Source organism: Scyliorhinus canicula, chromosome 10 (assembly GCF_902713615.1).
Source record: "Scyliorhinus canicula chromosome 10, sScyCan1.1, whole genome shotgun sequence".
NCBI lineage: Eukaryota > Metazoa > Chordata > Chondrichthyes > Carcharhiniformes > Scyliorhinidae > Scyliorhinus > Scyliorhinus canicula.
In genome coordinates, this window is record NC_052155.1 from 49968057 (window position 1) to 49985075 (window position 17019).

Genomic DNA, 17019 nt, shown 5'->3' on the forward strand with positions numbered 1-17019 from the left:
AGCAGGGGAAAACGAAAGTGAAATCGATTTGAGTCATGGCTCCCTCCCCTCAGCCTATTCTAGATCGACTCCCTGAGCTGCTTATTGTTTATTTTTATTCTCCTGAACCACATCAAAAAAGTACAATATCGAAAGGGGGGGGGGGGGGGAGAATTTCCTTTGAAAGGACATGTCCGTCATTTAAAAAAGTATTCGTCAACTTAGTTTGACTTTGACCTCCTCTCTCGCCCCCCCCCCCCCCCCCCCCCCCCGCCCATCACTCACCCCCTGATCATTGAATGATGACAGTAAGAAGCCTTACAACACCAGGTTAAAGTCCAACAGGTTTGATTCAAACACGAGCTTTCGGAGCGCAGCTCCTTCCCACACCAGGTTAAACTCCAACAGGTTTGATTCAAACACGAGCTTTCGGAGCGCAGCTCCTTCAGGAAGGAGCTGCGCTCCGAAAGCTCGTGTTTGAATCAAACCTGTTGGACTTTAACCTGGTGTTGTAAGGCTTCTTACTGTGCTCACCCCAGTCCAACGCCGGCATCTCCGCATCATTGAATGATGCAACATAAGAGTAGACCATTCGGCCCATCCTATCTGTGAAAACTCTTTGGTAGAGAATTATACCCTCTGCGATGTACCCATAGCACTGCAAGTTATTTTCTTTTGAAGTATTTATCCTTTTTTTAAATTTCTATTGAATCTGTCGGGCAGTACATTCTGGAGCACAGTGTGAAAACAAATCCTGTTGCCTTTGGTTCTTGTACCAATCATCTTTGCCACTGGAAACAGTTTCTCCTTACGTACCCTATCAAAACCGTTCACAATGTTGAAGGACTGTATTAAATCTCCTGGCCTTCTCTGCTCCAGGGAACTGAAGTCCATCACAGCTGGCACTCTGGTAGTGAAACTCTTCCGCAAACAGGCATGGCAGAAGTTGGAGACAAACCCAAATTACCTCCCGCCATCCTTCTAGCCGAGGGGCATATTGCTAATGGAGTTGTTGACTAATTCTACCAATCAGCCTCCATTAAGTGGATTACTACAGACCCAGACAATATGTGATGAGGAATTCCAGTGGCAGAGACCAGGTTCAAAGTCACCTGTTTCTCCCGGGCACTTACCACATGTCAAGCCTCAATTGCTCATGTACTGAGTCTTAAAATGTCTGTTAGTTAAACATTTCCTCCATGCACATGCCTATGTTAATGTGTCTCAGAGTTTCTTCCCCTTTTCCATTTTCATTCCTATATCTTCTCTTTTCATGAAACCTGGATAGATGTATTTCTGCTGGTGCTGGTAGTTGTCTGCTACCTCGCCTGCACATCTCTGCCTTCAGCTTTGAACCCAGTCAGTGAATGATGGTGAGCTGTATGTCTGTGATTAGGGCTTAAGCTGTAACTGGATCAGTCACTTCTAGGTAGCCAAGATCACGTTCAATACTTAAAAGGATTCTGTCACTGCATCATACATAGGTAGCTCGAATTATATAGGACAACTTATATTTATTTAGACCCAGGATAAAGAGATGGTTGCATTGTATCTAATGTTATAGTGGAATGAAATTTAGTTTAGTCAGGGATAGCTTGGGAAAGCAGTAATATATATAGATTAAGTATGTTGATACTAAATAATAGAGTGGATACAGTAGAACCTGGGGAGGAAATAAATGTTCCTGGAGCAAGAAGGTGGGAAACATTTGTGGTTGCACAGGATGTACACTGTCGTATGGAAAGCCTGTGATGTGAGTAGGCATACCCTCCTGTGTATATCTGTTGTAGAGTGGAATGCATTTGTCAGAATTCCTGCTGCCTTACTTGGAAGTCACAGCCCTCCTGGTGTACACTTCAATACAATGATTGCACTGTGCCAAAGTCTCTGCCGAGTCCTGTCCACCACAACCCTCATCTGTGCAAAGCTGCCTTAAGGGTGTTTGATTCAAGTGTGGAGGGAGCTTTCCTCTGTATTTGTGCAGTTCCTGTTCTGGTAGTGTTTGATGAAGCAATGTCGTGACACCTTAGCCCATGCCTAACCCTGCTGTAACATCAGGAACTGTTTCATGGAGCACTGTGGCGACCTTAGTCACTGACTTTCCCTCCCAGAAAAAAAACAGTAAACAGGGAAATAAGAACACTGGTCTTGTATACTTTAAAATGGAACACCAATAAAACGGAGAAATAATAATACTAGTCCGGACTGTTTTCTCCTAAGTGGGGGTGATTACTAATGATTGCATAATGTTCAGAACCTTTCATCACTCCTCATACTGAAGCAGTCCATGTCCATTTGCACAACACCTGGACAACAATCCGGCTTGGGATGATGAGTTGCAAGTAAAATTTGTGCCACGCAAGTGCCAGGCAATGTCCATCTCCAACCATCTAACTACCTGTACCTCCATTCAATATCATTCCCATTGCTAAATCCCCCCACTCTCAACACTCTTGGGGTTACCATTGACCAGAAACGGAACTGGAACTGGAACAGCCATAAACATACTATCACTACAAGAGCGAGTCAGAGGTTGTGAATTCTGCAGAGAACCCGCCTCCTGACTCCTCAAAGCCTGCCCACCATCTACAAGGCACACGTGTGAAGGAATATCTCCACTTGCCAGAAGCTCCAAAACTCCAGAAACTTGACACCATCCAGGGCAAAGCAGTCCCCTTGATTGGCACCCCATCCATCACCTTAAACATTCCCTCCCTCCATCACTGACGCACAGTAGCAGCCATGTGTGCCATCTACAAAATGCACTGCAGCAACTCACCAAGGCTCCTTCGACAGCACGTTCTAAAACCCTGACCTCTACCACCTAAAAGGACAGCGTCAGTAGATGCATGGGAATTCACTGGTTCCACTCTAAGCCACGCACCATCTTGACTTGGAAATATGTCCTCTTCCTGCACTGTCATTGGGTCAAAATCGTGGAACTCCACAACAGCACTGTGGTGTACCGACACCACATGGACTGCAGTGGTTCAAGAAAGTGGTTGATCACCATCTGCAACAAATGCTGGCCTAGCCAGCAATGCCCACATCCCATGAAAAAATACATTTTAAAAAAGTTCATGTCTAACCATACTATAACATCAGGAAGTGCTCGGTGGAGCAGTGTAGTGATCTTAGTCCATATTTAACTATGCTAAAACACCTCAAAATGCTCGACGCTTCAGTAGGCACTCAAAGTAGGAAAGTGTTTCATTCTTTCGATTACCTTGATATCTGAGAAAAATATCAAGCAGTGACATGAAATCACAAACACAGGATACACATAATGAACAAGCTATGACCATAGTGCAGACTATCCATTTTCAGAAACTTTAATGTTCATTGTTGAGTATCAAACAAGAGAAAATAATCTTGATTATTGTTAACTCAATTATCTCTGTGATCTTTGTGTCTAATCCATTCATTTCTTTTTAATTGAAGGAAGTCAGGTGAAGGTTTGAGAATGGCAGTGTGGTACACGAGAAGACTAGAAAGAATAACACAGAAAAGATTTGGGAAATCAAAAAGTAGCTGTTTATTGAAGACTAGTTTGCATGTCAAGTGTTACTCTGTCTCTTTGTGATTTTCAGTGCATATGTTGGTATTCCTGTATCTCTTTGTTATTCTCAGTTGTCACATTTCCTCCTTGATCATCTTGTGTGTTGCGTGGTCCTTTGCAAGCTGTGACAGCAGAAGACAGACCCCCATTCTCAGATTTGCACTGTCTCTCATGTCCTTATTGTGTTTGTTGAGCCAATGTTGAGCTGCACCGATGGTGACGTGTGTACCGCATGTATCTGGAGCTGTAGTCGTTCTGGTAGCTGATACACTTTGCAAATTGCCGATCACATTTACACAACAAGTGCTTGCATTTACTTCCCGGGGTGTCTGTGGCTGAGAAAACAAAGGTAAGGTTGATGAATGAAGGTAATTTCAGCCAGTTAGTATGGGTATGGTCGATTATTGTTAGTGTATGAACTTCAGTCTGGAATGCCAGTCTGGGAATGGGAAAATACCATTCAGCCTATTCAGTTCGCTCCTATTTTCATCATGGGATCTCTTTTCCGGTCATTCCTTTCTACTAATTTAATCTCATCCCATAACCCATGTACACTATACTCTTTTGTGGCCTCTTACCACCCATTTACTCTCCTGCACACTGTGTACACTCTTTGCATTCAAGAGGACAGGGCTGAAGGAGATATTGATCAACTACTCGTGGAAGCTGGGCGGAAAGGCAATTAAAATGTCCAATGTGACTTTCCTCCCTCTTACCACAACCCACTATCTTCATGTGGGTCCCACTGTCAGCCCTGCTGCTTAAAAGCAGCCTGAAAACATAGGCGGCTGGATTCTCCATTCCTGAGACTAAGTGTTGGCCAGTGCAGGATTCGTGGATTTCCACGACATGTGGAACACCATTGATTCCAATGAGAAACGGTGCCGGATTCGGGGTCGACAATCAGGGAGCCAAAATCGTGCTGGTTTAGCACAGTGGGCTAAAACAGTTGGCTTGTAACGCAGCAAGACCAGCAGCACGGGTTCAATTCCAGTTCCAGCCTCCCTGAACAGGCGAATGTGGCAACTATGGACCTTTCACAGTAACTTCATTGAAGCCTACTTGTGACAATAAGCGATTATTATTATTATCATAAAATGCTGCAGCCACATGTACACACTTCACTCCCTACACACACCATCCCAAACAACAAGATGGCACTGGTTGTGCTGTAGTGCTCATATGGCTGATGGGTCAGCTGGGGCCAGAGGGCACCTGGGCGGGGGGAGGTTGGCCGAGTGGGACATACGAGCTGTGGCCCTGAGTTCACAGTGGGCAGTCAGTGGTGTGCGCAGCTGCATGGCTGCTTTGCAGGCTGCTGCAATGGTGCTCCATGCCCGTCCACCTCGACCCCACAGCCCACCTGGCCACCCCCCGCTACTCCCCCAGCCCTGGCAGAAGGTCCCCCCCCCCCCCGATCAGCGGCACAACTGTCAGCAAACTCTGGCAATGTTGGACACTTTCCGTACCCCCTCTCTCTCCCTCAGCAGCCATAGCGACTGTTTCACAATTTCTAAAAGCACCAATGAACCTTGCCACTGGGAATTCAGCCCATTTGAGGCAGAGACTCAGGAAAGCCCCAGAGAATACTGGGTCGGGCCTGCTAATGATATGCAAACGGCGTTTACTGTACATGTATTCTGGAACGCATTGACACCGCTGTCGAGCTGATGGAGAATTGCGATTTGGCGTGAATTCGGCGCCTGCTGCGATCTCGGCGACGGAACTGATTCTCTGCCCAATCGCGTTTCCCGATTCCAGCGTCATCCCGCCCATGGACTCTTCTTCAATTATGCAGATTTTGCTCCAATAAAGACAAGCTAGATGAGTTGGGGCCAGGATAGATCTAAAAAAGTAAATTTCATCCGAGTCCACCAAGGAAACTTGGATCCACCTGCCCTCGGTTTTAACTATCTGATGGAGACTGACAGCGAATATGCAAGTGAGATTTGTTACAAAGGAATGGCAGCCTTGCATCTGACTGGGCCTTGAAGCATTCCCACCACTATCCATTAATACCGCCCTCAGGGACTCTATATTCACTCATTTAATCTCCTCCCAAGGACCCTCGCTTCCTGTCATGCTTTGGGGTGGGACTAGATGGGACATGGCAAGAATGGATGCAGTTTTAAGATTGTTGGCTGTCTGATTTTCGGGAGTGCCTTAAAAGGATGCAGCCAGGTTCTCGTCAAAAACCCGTATCTAGCACTCATGACCTGGCCAGCACCTTTGCGGAGATAGGCAACTCTTATTCCTTTGTAATTTTCTATCTGGTTAGGTTTCTAAATGTCATGGTACACGGTTCCTCAGAGGAGTTGCGAACCATAGTCTGCAAGATTGGACCTTTTAAAAGGTAAGTTTGAAGGGTGCTCATGCCCACAAGACAGGCTGTGCTCCTCCACCGACATCTCTAACCCCTCATATCCCCTTTGCCAAGCTCTGACCTACTAACCCCCCCCCCCCCCCCCCCCCCCCCCCCCGGCCTATGGCTGCCCGTGCACCCAATGCCAAGCAATAGCATGTTCATGCCCATTGACACACTGTGGACTGTCCAGAACTAATGGACCCTAAAATGCATAGGTGGATCTATAAAACAAAGCTTTTTAAAAAACATTGATTGATGACCTTCTCCTATTTTGAAAAAAATACTTTTAGTAGTTTGCAGTAAAATTATCAATTATCCAGGCCTTTTAAAGTATCAATAACAACAACCATTAACCCTCAATTGAAACGACCCAACTTGTGTAAATAAGCATTGTAAAATTAACAGCAGAAATCAAAGAGCTGTCAAACAATGCTTTCTCTGGGGCACAGATGTTTTAGTACTGTAATAGATGTCTGAGCCCTGATTGTGGCTTGTTCAATCAGCTACTCCGCAGATGAAGGCATCTGTGGATCCTGCTTGAATTTTCAAATTGAGGGTGGGTGGACGGTGTCTGAGGCACCTCCAAATGATGGCCAATTCATCTCCTAGAGGATTTTGTGAATGCGGCTGGGGAGGAAGAAAACAGAATTTTCAACCTGTAAACCAGCAAACCTGGACATTCTGGTGCATGTTCGTGCACATCTGTAGGGTTCAATGTGGGCTGAAATTAACGATTGTGTTTTTAGGGTGACAATTCTTACCTGGTGATCTTGCTTTCAATCGTGTCTGTTAGTCTACATTTGGCTGCTTGGCCAGCTTCTGTGGGCAGTGAGTCTGCTGGCCCTCCAACGCCTCACCATCGGGTTGCCATCTGCCTTTTCCACTTGTGATTTGCAGGCAGCCCCCACCCGTGGTTACATTCGGTGCCGTTAATTGACATCGAGCTCACCCACACCTCCATCAGAGCACCTACATTTCAGGCTTGCATCGAGTCAGCAGCACAGACCTTGCACAAAGTCGGGATCCAGAAATTATCTGGGCATCAAGATTTTGACTCTGAATTGAAAATCAAGCCTATGGACTCTACCACTCCCACCTCCTTCACTCTCCTCCAGAAACATTCTGGATAATAAATTCCTGATTTTTCACAGAATCCAGCAAAAAACAAAATTGTTTCACCCTTCATATTCACTCTGGTATGTTAAGCATCCTAAGACAACAGTTCCCAGGAGCACAGAAAGCATCCTGCCCATGTCAAACATAGGAAATCATGGAGCAGGAGTAGACCAGATGGCCTGTTGAGCCTGCTCGCCATTCATGCTCATGGCTGATCTTGGGCTTCAACTCTATTTTACCACCAGCTACTCCTATCCCTTTATTCCTTTAAAGATGAAAGAGCTGTCTACGCCAGCCTTAAATGTTTTCAACGATGGAGCATCCATAATCTCTGGGGTAGAGAATTCCAAAAATTCACAACCCTTTCTGTCCAAAGTGATTGGCCCTTTATCATGAGATTGTGCCCGCACACTTTAGATTGTTCGACCAGCGGAAACAATTTCCCAGTGCCTACCCGATCAAGCCCCTTCAGAATCTTGGATGATACAATTGATCGCCTCTCAGTCTTCAAACTCTGGAGAATATAGGTCCAATTTACTCAGCCTCTCATCATAGAATAACCTCTCACCCCAGGAACCAATTTAACGAAGTTTTACCATTCCTAACCCAGAGGACAATCAGCATCTGGGAGTGCACGTCGAATGGGCTTCTGAGGACCAAGGTATGGGGGTCCTTTAAGAAACAGCCGGATGATAAAATGGGGAGTTAATAGGATTGGTATTCCAGAAGGGTGAGATTGAATGGGAACTGGTGATACTTGCCCCTTTGATACCCAATCTCATTCCCAATCCCATTTATCCAACACCTTATTGTTGGATTAAAGTTGTTCAACTTCAGCTGCTCTTGCCAGGGAGTCTATTTCATCTTCACTGCTCCCTCATGGGAGATGTTTCAGCTCATCTCTCAATTCAATTACATTTTATTAACTTGAACTCTGTGTTCTTAACGGTGTAAATCAAACATCTGGGGAGGAATTCTCCGACCCCCCCCCCCCCCCAGGGTGGGGGAATCGCCCGGGGCCGGCGTAAATCTCGCCCCTGCCCTGGCCGGAATTCTCCGCCACCCGGGAATCGGCGGGGGCGGGAATCACTTCCTCACCTGAGGAAGGAGCAGTACTTCGAAAGCGAATGTTTGAAACAAACCTGTTGGACTTTAACCTGGCGTTGTAAGACTTCTTACAATGTTCTTAGCGCATTGGAGGAAATCAACCGTGGCAAAGCTGTGTAAATTTGAAAAAAGACATTTCTTTCTAAATCCAGTTTTGAATCTGGCACCAGCTGAAACTACCACCAGCTCAGAATGCGGAGACTATATCCTGCAGTTATGTTGGGAGCAAGTTACCTCCAGAATGGCAGAGCCCTTACTGTAATTGTCACCAGGAGAGGGAGCAAGTGAGAAGGTAAGTGAACGTACCACATTGCACCAGCTGCCTTGAAGTACACCGAAAGGAATATCTTGTGAGGTACGCGTGGAAGAAATGACACTGTGAGTTCAGCCTCTCATAACATTTGTCATGTTTCATGCAGCACCTGCAGAATAAACGGACAGAATCAGCAGCCCCTCGCAGTAAACCTGGGCACTATAGTGTGGCAGCTAGTAAATCAAAGACCAGGACTAACAATCCTGAGGACTGAGTTCAAATCCCTCCAAAACAGTTTGAGAATTTAAATTCAGTTTAAATAACATTGATATTAAAAGATGGTATCAGTAGACGAGGCGATGCACTTGGGAAGATGTGGAGATTTGGATGTATCAAGACCTGGGACCAGAGCTGGCGAAGAAGGGGGGCGAGCTTTAATAAGGTCAAGTCGGCCCTGTACAAGAAGGGTGTAAAGTTCGAACTACTGTACCCGGCTCGCCTATGGGTGACCTATGGGGGCCGGGAGTTGGACTTTGGTTCAGCGGAGAAGTCAGCAGACTTTATGAAGGAGAATGGACTGGCAGGAGAAGGATGACTTTAACTTTGATTGAGGAGAGCTGAACTATATTGTGAAAAACTTTGGATTTATGCTGTTTGGATCTCTTTCGTTTTCTTTCAGTTTTTCGGTTCTGTTTGGGGTTACTGTGCTTTGTTAAGGGATGAGGGGTGGGCCTTTGTGTTCAGACCTTGGGAAGGGTTGTTTGTTTTGTTTTTACTTCTTGCCTTTGTTTTGATTGTTTGCACTAAAAGCGAGGTGGGGGGGGGAATCAGTGGACGGTAGGATGCTAGGCGCCATGGGCGGGGGCTGCCGGGCTAGCTGGGCGGGCTAGTTCACGGAAGCAAAGTGGGCGGTGTGCTGAAGATCGATGTGGGGGGGAGGATGGGAGGTGGGGTGGGAGTGGGGAGGTTGAGTGGGAGGGGGGAATTATACTGCTGGCAAATAGGGGACTTTCAAAGTGGAGGAGGAGGAAGGTTGATGACGGTAGTTGCCCAAGGGCGGGCCAGGGGAGGTGCGGGACATGGGCCGCAGACTGGCCTAGGAAAGGTTATGGTTGATCAGCAGGGGAGGGGGGCAAGGTGCCCCCCTGGCATGGCTGGTCATGTGGAACATTCGGGGGCTGATTGGGCCAGTCAAAAGGGCACATATGTTCGCGCACTTGAGGCAACTGAAGGCGGACGTGACCATGTTGCAGGAGACACATCTGAAAGTGGGGGATCAGATTAGGTTAAGGAAGGGATGGGTTGGGCAGGTGTTCCATTTGGGATTAGACTCTAAAATGAGGGGTTGGCGATCTTGGTTAATAAACAGGTGGCATTCGAGGTGGGGAATGCAAAAGCGTACCTGGGGTAGATATGTTATGGTTAGTGGGAAGTTGGAGGGAATGGCCATGACATTGGTAAATATATATGCCTTAACGTTGAGTTTGTTAGATGGGTACTGGGGAAGATTCCGAACCTAGATTCACATCGATTGATTATGGGAGATTTCAATACCGTCCTGGATCCAAAGCTGGACAGATCGAGTTCTAGGTCTCGGAAGGTATCAGCTGTGACAAAGGAGCTTCGGGGGTTCATGGAGCGCAAGTGGGAGGGGGGGGGGGGGGGGTCGATACGTGGAAATTTTGGAGCCCAAGGAGTAAAGAGTTTTCATTCTACTCCCATGTGCAAGGTGTATTCCCGGATAGACTTCTTTGTCATGGGCAAAACGCTGTTGGCTGAGATAGTGGATGCTGAATATTCAGCAATAGTGGTGTCAGACCACGCCCCACACTGTGGACTTGCAGGTTAGCGAAGGAAAGGCCCAGCGCCCGCAATGGAGGTTGGGTGTGAAGCTACTAGTGGAGGAGAAGACATGTGAGCGGGTGAGGGAGGCCATTCGGGGATATGTAGGGATCACTGACATATGTGAGGTTGTGGCGGGGTGATTTTGGAGGCACTGAAGGCGGTTATTAGAGGGGAATTTACCTCAATTCGAGCCCACAAGGAGAAGGCTGAGCGAGCTGATTTGGACAGACTGGTAGGCAAAATTTTACAGGTGGACAGGAGGTACGCGAAGTCTCCGGATGATGGGCTTTTGAAAGAGGTTCAGATACTGCAGCTGGAATTTGGGCTCCTTTCCACAGGTAAGGAGGAAGACAGCTGAGGAGGGTAAAGGGGGCGGTGTATGAATATGGGGAAAAGCTAGCAGGATGCTGGCAAATCAGCTGAGGAAACAGGAGGCGGCGAGATATTGGGAAAGTGAGAGATACAGGGGGAAGGTGGTTCTGGATGTGACGTATTTCGAGAGTTTTATAGTAAATTGTATAAATCGGAACCCCCAGCCGGGGAGGAGCATGTGAAGCAATTTTTGGGGCGGGCTGGAGTTCCCGAGGATAGATGAGGAGTTGGTGGAGGATTTAGGTGCCACAATTAAGCTTGGGGAGGTTATAGAGGGGTTGGGGGTGATGCAATCAGGTAAAGCCCCGGGACCAGATGGATACCCAGTTGAGTTTTATAAAAAGTTTTCCGGGCTGTTGGAGCCGCTTCTGGTAAAGGCTTTTAATGAGTCAAAGGAGCTGGGAGTGCTCCCCCTAACGTTATCGCAGGCATTGATTTCCCTTATTTTGAAACGGGATAAAGGTCCGGAGAGCTGTGAGTTGCATACGCCAATCTCCCGCTAAATGTGGATGCAAAATTGCTGGAAAAGGTCCTGGCCCCACGCATAGATGATTGTGTTCCGGGGGTAATAGAGGAAGACCAGACAGGATTTGTAAGGGACGGCACCTGACGCACAACATTAGGTGGCTTCTGAAGGTAATAATGATGTCTGCGGAAGGGAGCGAGGTTGAGGTGGCTGTGGCCATGGACGCAGAAAAGGCCTTTGATCGGGTGGAGTGGAAGTATTTGTGGGATGTCCTGGGAAGGTTTGGGCAAGGGATTTGTGGATTGGGTCCGGTTGCTATATCAGGCACTGGTGGCGAATGTAAGGACAAATCGGTTTTGATAAGAATATTTTAGCCTATGCCGGGGGGTGAGACAGAGGTGTCCACTCTCCCCACTGCTGTTTGCCCCAGCCATAGAGCCTTTGGCAATGGCGCTGAGAGCATTTGGTGGGGGGGGGGGGGGGGGGGGGGGGGGGGAGGGGTGGGGGGGAGAACATAGGGCCTCGCTCTGTGTGGACGATTTGCTCCTTTATATAACAGACCCATTGTGGAGAATTGTAGGGATTATGGGCGTACTGGAGGAATTTGGTTGATTCTCAGGTTGCAAACTGAATATGGGCAAGAGTGAGGTTTTTATAATCCAGGCAAGGGGGCAGGAGAGGAGACTGAGGGAGATGCCGTTCAAAGTGGTGGGAGGGAGTTTTAGGTACCTGGGGATTCAAGTGGCAAGGGACCGGGGTCAGCTTCATAAACTAAATTTGGGCAGGCTGGTTGAGAAAATGAAAGGGGACTTCTGTAGGTGGGACGTGCTCCCGCTGTCATTGGCGGGGACGGTACAGACTGTGAAAATAACAGTCCTCCCGAGATTGCTGTTCGTGTTTCAGTGTCTTCCAATCTTTATCCCCAAGGCTTTTTTTTTAGGATCTCGGGTTTTATATGGGCCGGGAAAGACCCGAGGATGAAGAAGGACCCTCTTGAGCGGGGGCGCGGGGAGGGGGCCTTGGCCCTTCCAAACTTTATTAATTACTACTTGGCGGCTAATATATCGATGATTAGGAAACGGGTAGTGGGGGAGTTGTCGGTGTAGGAGCGATTGGAGGCTGCATCTTGTAAGGGCACGAGCTTGAAGGCTTTGTTAACGTCACCTTTGCCATTATCGGTAATAATAATCGCTTATTGTCACAAGTAGGCTTCAATGAAGTTACTGTGAAAAGCCCCTAGTCGCCACATTCCTGCGCTTGTTCGTGGAGGCCGGTATGGGAATTGAACCCGCGCTGCTGGCCTTGTCAGCTGTTTATCCCACTGTGCTAAACCTACTCCATGGTACTCCACAAGGCCAGTAGTGGTGGCAGCTCTGAGAGTGTGGGGGCAATGGAGGCAGCACATGAGACGGGAGGGGGCGTCGGTGCGGTCAGCGATCCTGTGATAATCACCGGTTCACTCCGGACGGGCTGGATGGGGGCTTCAGGAGGTTGCAGCGGCCAGGGATTGAGCTATTTGGGGATCTCTTCCTTGAGGAGGGTTTCCGGAGCCTGGAGGAGCTAGAGGAGGAGTTTGAGTTACCGGGTGGGAATAGGTTCCGGTACCTGCAGGTATGGGATTTTGCTCGGAGGCAGGTCCCGAGCTTCCCTCGCCTCCCACTAAGGGGACTACAGGTTAAGGTGATGTCTGAAACAGGGGTTGGGGATGGGAGGGTCTCGGAAATATACAAGGAACTGATGGAGTGGGAAGGGGTTCCAACTGGGGAGGTGAAGAGGAAGTGGGAGGTTGAGCTGGGAGGGGAGTTGGATGTAGGGTTATGGGAGAAGGCCCCGGGGAGAGTCAATGCATCCTCATCGTGTGCCAGGCTTAGCCTGTCCCAGTTCAAGGTGGTCCACAGGGCTCATATGACTGTGTCCCGGATGAGTAGGTTTTTTTTGAGGAGGTGGAGAACAGGTGCGAGCACTGTGGGGGAGGTCCTGCGAACCATGTATTTTTTATTTTGGGTGTGTCCGAGGCTGAGGAGATTTTGACAGGGATTTTCAGATGTCATGACAGAGATCCTGGAAGAGAGGGTGACTCCGAGTCCAGAAGTGGCAAATTTGGAGTGTTGGAAGTTCCAGGGGGGGAGAGAGGCCGACGTTTTGGCCGTTGCCTCCCTGGTGGCCCGGAGACAGATTTTGCTGGGATGGAGGGACTTGGAGCCTCCAAAGTCCGGGATTTGGGTCAGTGACATGGCAGGGTTTCTTAGGCTAGAGAAAGTTAAGTTCGACTTCAGGGGTTCATTACAGGAGTTTGCTCGGAGATGACAGCCATTCTTCAAGCAGAATTGACCATCAGCAGGAGGGTGGGGTGGGGAGAAGGGGGAGTCATGGAAGTGATGACTAAGGGCAGAGAATCTACTGTATGGGTAGTTAGGGTTTAGGGCTGGGGGAGTTGAGTATGTTATTGTGGAGGTTTTGCGTGTGTTGGATTTCTCTGTTTAAATGTTAAAATGTTAAAATTATAAGTGCCTCAATAAAATATTTTCTAAAAAAATAAAGCTGGCATCAGTAAAAGTGGCCAGGAAGCTGTGGGATTGTCGTCGAAACCAACTAATTCATGGCTGATCTTTTGGGAAGAAATTCTGCCGTCCTTACCCTGCGTGGCCTAAATGTGACTCTAGTTTGCATCTTCAGTTGCTTCATCAGTGACCAGCCTTCCATCATTAAGGTCAGAACTGATGATGCCCATTGATGATTGCACAATGTTCAGTGCCATTCACTACTTCTCAGATACTGAAGCAGTCTGGGCCAATATGGGCAAGCTTCAGTCTAGGCCTGATAAGTGGTAAATAACAAGTGCGGGGCAATGACCATCACCAGCAAGAGAGGATCTAACCATCGGCCCTTGACATTCAATGATGTTATAATAATAATCTTTATTGTCACAAGTAGGCTTACATTAACACTGCAATGAAGTTACTGTGAAAATCTCCTAGTTGCCACATTTCGACGCCTGTTTGGATACACAGAGGGAGAATTCAGAATATCTAAATTATCTAACAGCACGTCTTTCAGGACTTGTGGGAGGAAACTGGAGCACCCGGAGGAAACCCACACAAACACAGGGAGAACGTGCAGACCCACTGTGTTACCGTGCTGCCTCCCAATGCCTTTCCACTATCTAAAAGGTACAAGTCTTGACAGTGATGAAATACTCTCCATGAGTACAGCTGCTACGATACTCAAAACCGGAGGAAACTCGAGCAGGTAACCCACGCAGACACGGGGAGAACGTGAAGACTCCGCACAGACAGTGGAAAGTGACCCAAGCCGGGAATCGAACCTGGGACACTGGCACTGTGAAGCAACAGTGCTAACCATTGTGCTACCCCACTATCAACGTCCTGTATGTTACCACTGACCAGAAACTGAACTGGACCATCCATGTAAATAATGTGGCTACAAGAGCAGATCAGAGATTGGGATTTCAGCAGGGGGTAACTCGCCCCCTGACAGCCCAAAACCTTTCCTCTGTGGTAAGACCAGACAAAATAAGAATAGGAGTAGGCCATTCAGCCCTTCGAGCCTGCTCCTCCATTTAATGAGATCATGGCTGACCTAACACTCACTAAGTCAACTTTTCTACCTTATCTTCATAACCTTAAATTCCCCGACTGACTAAATACCTATCAACCTTGAAAATGCTCAAGGATTGAAGCTCCACAACTTCCTGCGGTAAAGACTTCCAGAGATTCACCACTCTTAAGAGAGAAGAAATTCTTCCTCAAATCTGTCTTAAATGAGCACCCCCTTATATTGTGTCTATGCCCTGGTCCCACACTCTCCCTTTAAGGGCAGCATGGTAGCATTGTGGTTAGCACAATGCCTTCACAGCTCCAGGGTCCCAGGTTCGATTCCCGGCTTGGTTCACTGTCTGTGCGGAGTCTGCACATTCTCGCCGTGTGTGCGTGGGTTTCCTCCGGGTGCTCCGGTTTCCTCCCACAGTCCAAAGATGTGCAGGTTAGGTGGATTGGCCATGCTAAATTGCCCTTTGTGTCTAAAATTGCCCTTAGTGTTGGGTGGGGTTACTGGGTTACTGGGTTATGGGGATAGGGTGGAGGTATGGGCTTGGGTAAGGTGCTCTTTCCAGGAGCCGGTGCAGGCTCGATGGGCCTCCTTCTGCACTGTAAATTCTACATCCTCCTGACGTTTACCCTGTCTAACCCCTGAAGAATCTTCAACATTTCAATCATATCACCTCTCATTCTTCTGAACTCCAAGGACTACAGACCCAACCTGTTTAATCTTTCAGTCAGTCCCTTCATACCCGGGATCGTCCATAGTAAACCTCTGAACTTTCTCCAATGATAATATATATTTCCTGAAATAAGGAGCCCAAAATTGTACACAGTACTCTAAATATGGCTCACTAGTACCTTGTACTGTTGCAGCAACACCTCTTTACTTTTGTACTCCAGCCCCCTTGAAATAAAAGCCAGCATTCAATTTGCCTTCCCTATTATGTTCTGCACCTGTATATTAGCTTACTGGCCAGGGGTGTGGAGATGAGGAGAGGGGACATGTGGGGGCAAATCCCACAGTGCCAACCGGGGCCACCATGTTGCCTGTTAGACCTGGTTGGGCACGGGGGTATGCACCACCCTAACATGTCGTCCTTTCATCCCCTGCCGATAACGGATATTGGAGTGATTGATGGGCTGCATGTCCCCCTACAAGTACCGGCTGATGACAGGCCGCTCCACACCAACCGAAAGGGGTTCCACTCGATGACTGCGCAGCTGCTATGTGACCATCAGTTGCCCATCATGCACATCTGCGCCTGATACCCGGGCAGTGTGCACGACACCCTCATCCTGGCACACTCGACAATTCTTGACATGTTAGAGATGCCTCCTACCCTCCCTGGGGTGGGGGTGGTTGGCTCCTGGGCGACAAAGCGACTGCAGTCGTGGCTGATGACACCTACCCGGAGGCCACAGACTAACACTGAGACCCGCTACAACGATGTCCATACAGTGACCAGGGGCGTGATCGAGCGCTGCATCCGCCTCCTGAAGACGCAGTTCAGGTGCCTGGACCTGGACCTCAGCATGATGCAGAGGGTCATCTGCACATGGTGGTCGGCTGCGTACTCCACAACGTGGCGGAGCAGAGGGGCGATGGGCTGGAGAAGGAGGAGGAATGCCAGGCCTCGTCCGATGAGGAGTATGGGGGGGAGGGAGAAGGTGGGCAGGACATGGAGCCCAGGCAGGCATGGCAGGCCGCACCATGTGTGCGCCAGGGTCAACACGCATGGATGCTCTGATCGCCTCCAGGTTCACCAACTAAGCAGGGGGGTGCTGGCCAGCGGCACAGACACCTAGAACATAGAACATTACAGCGCAGTACAGGCCCTTCGGCCTTCGATGTTGCACCGACCTGTGAAACCCTCTAAAGCCCATCTACACTATTCCCTTTTCGTCCATATGTCTATCCAATGACCATTTGAATGTGTTTAGTGTTGGCGAGTCCACTACTGTTGCAGGCAGGCCATTCCACGCCCTTACTACTCTCTGAGTAAAGAACCTACCTCTGACATCTGTCCTATATCTATCTCCCCTCAATTTAAAGCTATGTCCCCTCATGCTAGACATCACCATCCAAGGAAAAAGGCTCTCACTGTCCACCCTATCTAATCCCCTGACCATCTTGTCTGCCTCAATTAAGTCACCTCTTAACTTTCTTCTCTCTAACAAAAACAGCCTTAAGTCCCTCAGCGTTTCCTCATAAGATCTTCCCTCCATACCAGGCAACATCCTGGTAAATCTCCTCTGCACCCTTTCCAATGCTTCCACATCCTTCCTATAATGCGGCGACCAGAATTGCACGCAATACTCCAAATGCCGCCGCACCAGAGTTTTGTACAGTTGCAACATGACCTCATGGCTCCGAAACTCAATTCCTCTACCAATAAA

General features: G+C 48.3%; 1 protein-coding gene across 2 annotated transcripts in view; it reads right to left on the minus strand.

Moving 5' to 3' along the window:
- Positions 1-3490: 3490 nt before the first annotated feature.
- Positions 3491-17019, minus strand: part of LOC119972347 (basic phospholipase A2 nigroxin A-like) — a 62883-nt gene continuing 49354 nt past the window's right edge. For both annotated transcript variants that reach the window (XM_038808889.1, XM_038808888.1), the window contains exons 3-4: positions 8433-8548; positions 3491-3873 (exon numbers count right to left, since the gene is read on the minus strand). In XM_038808889.1, the coding sequence (XP_038664817.1) occupies positions 3716-3873; positions 8433-8548 (274 nt within the window). In that variant the 3' untranslated portion in view covers positions 3491-3715. The remainder of the gene's footprint in view (positions 3874-8432; positions 8549-17019) is intronic.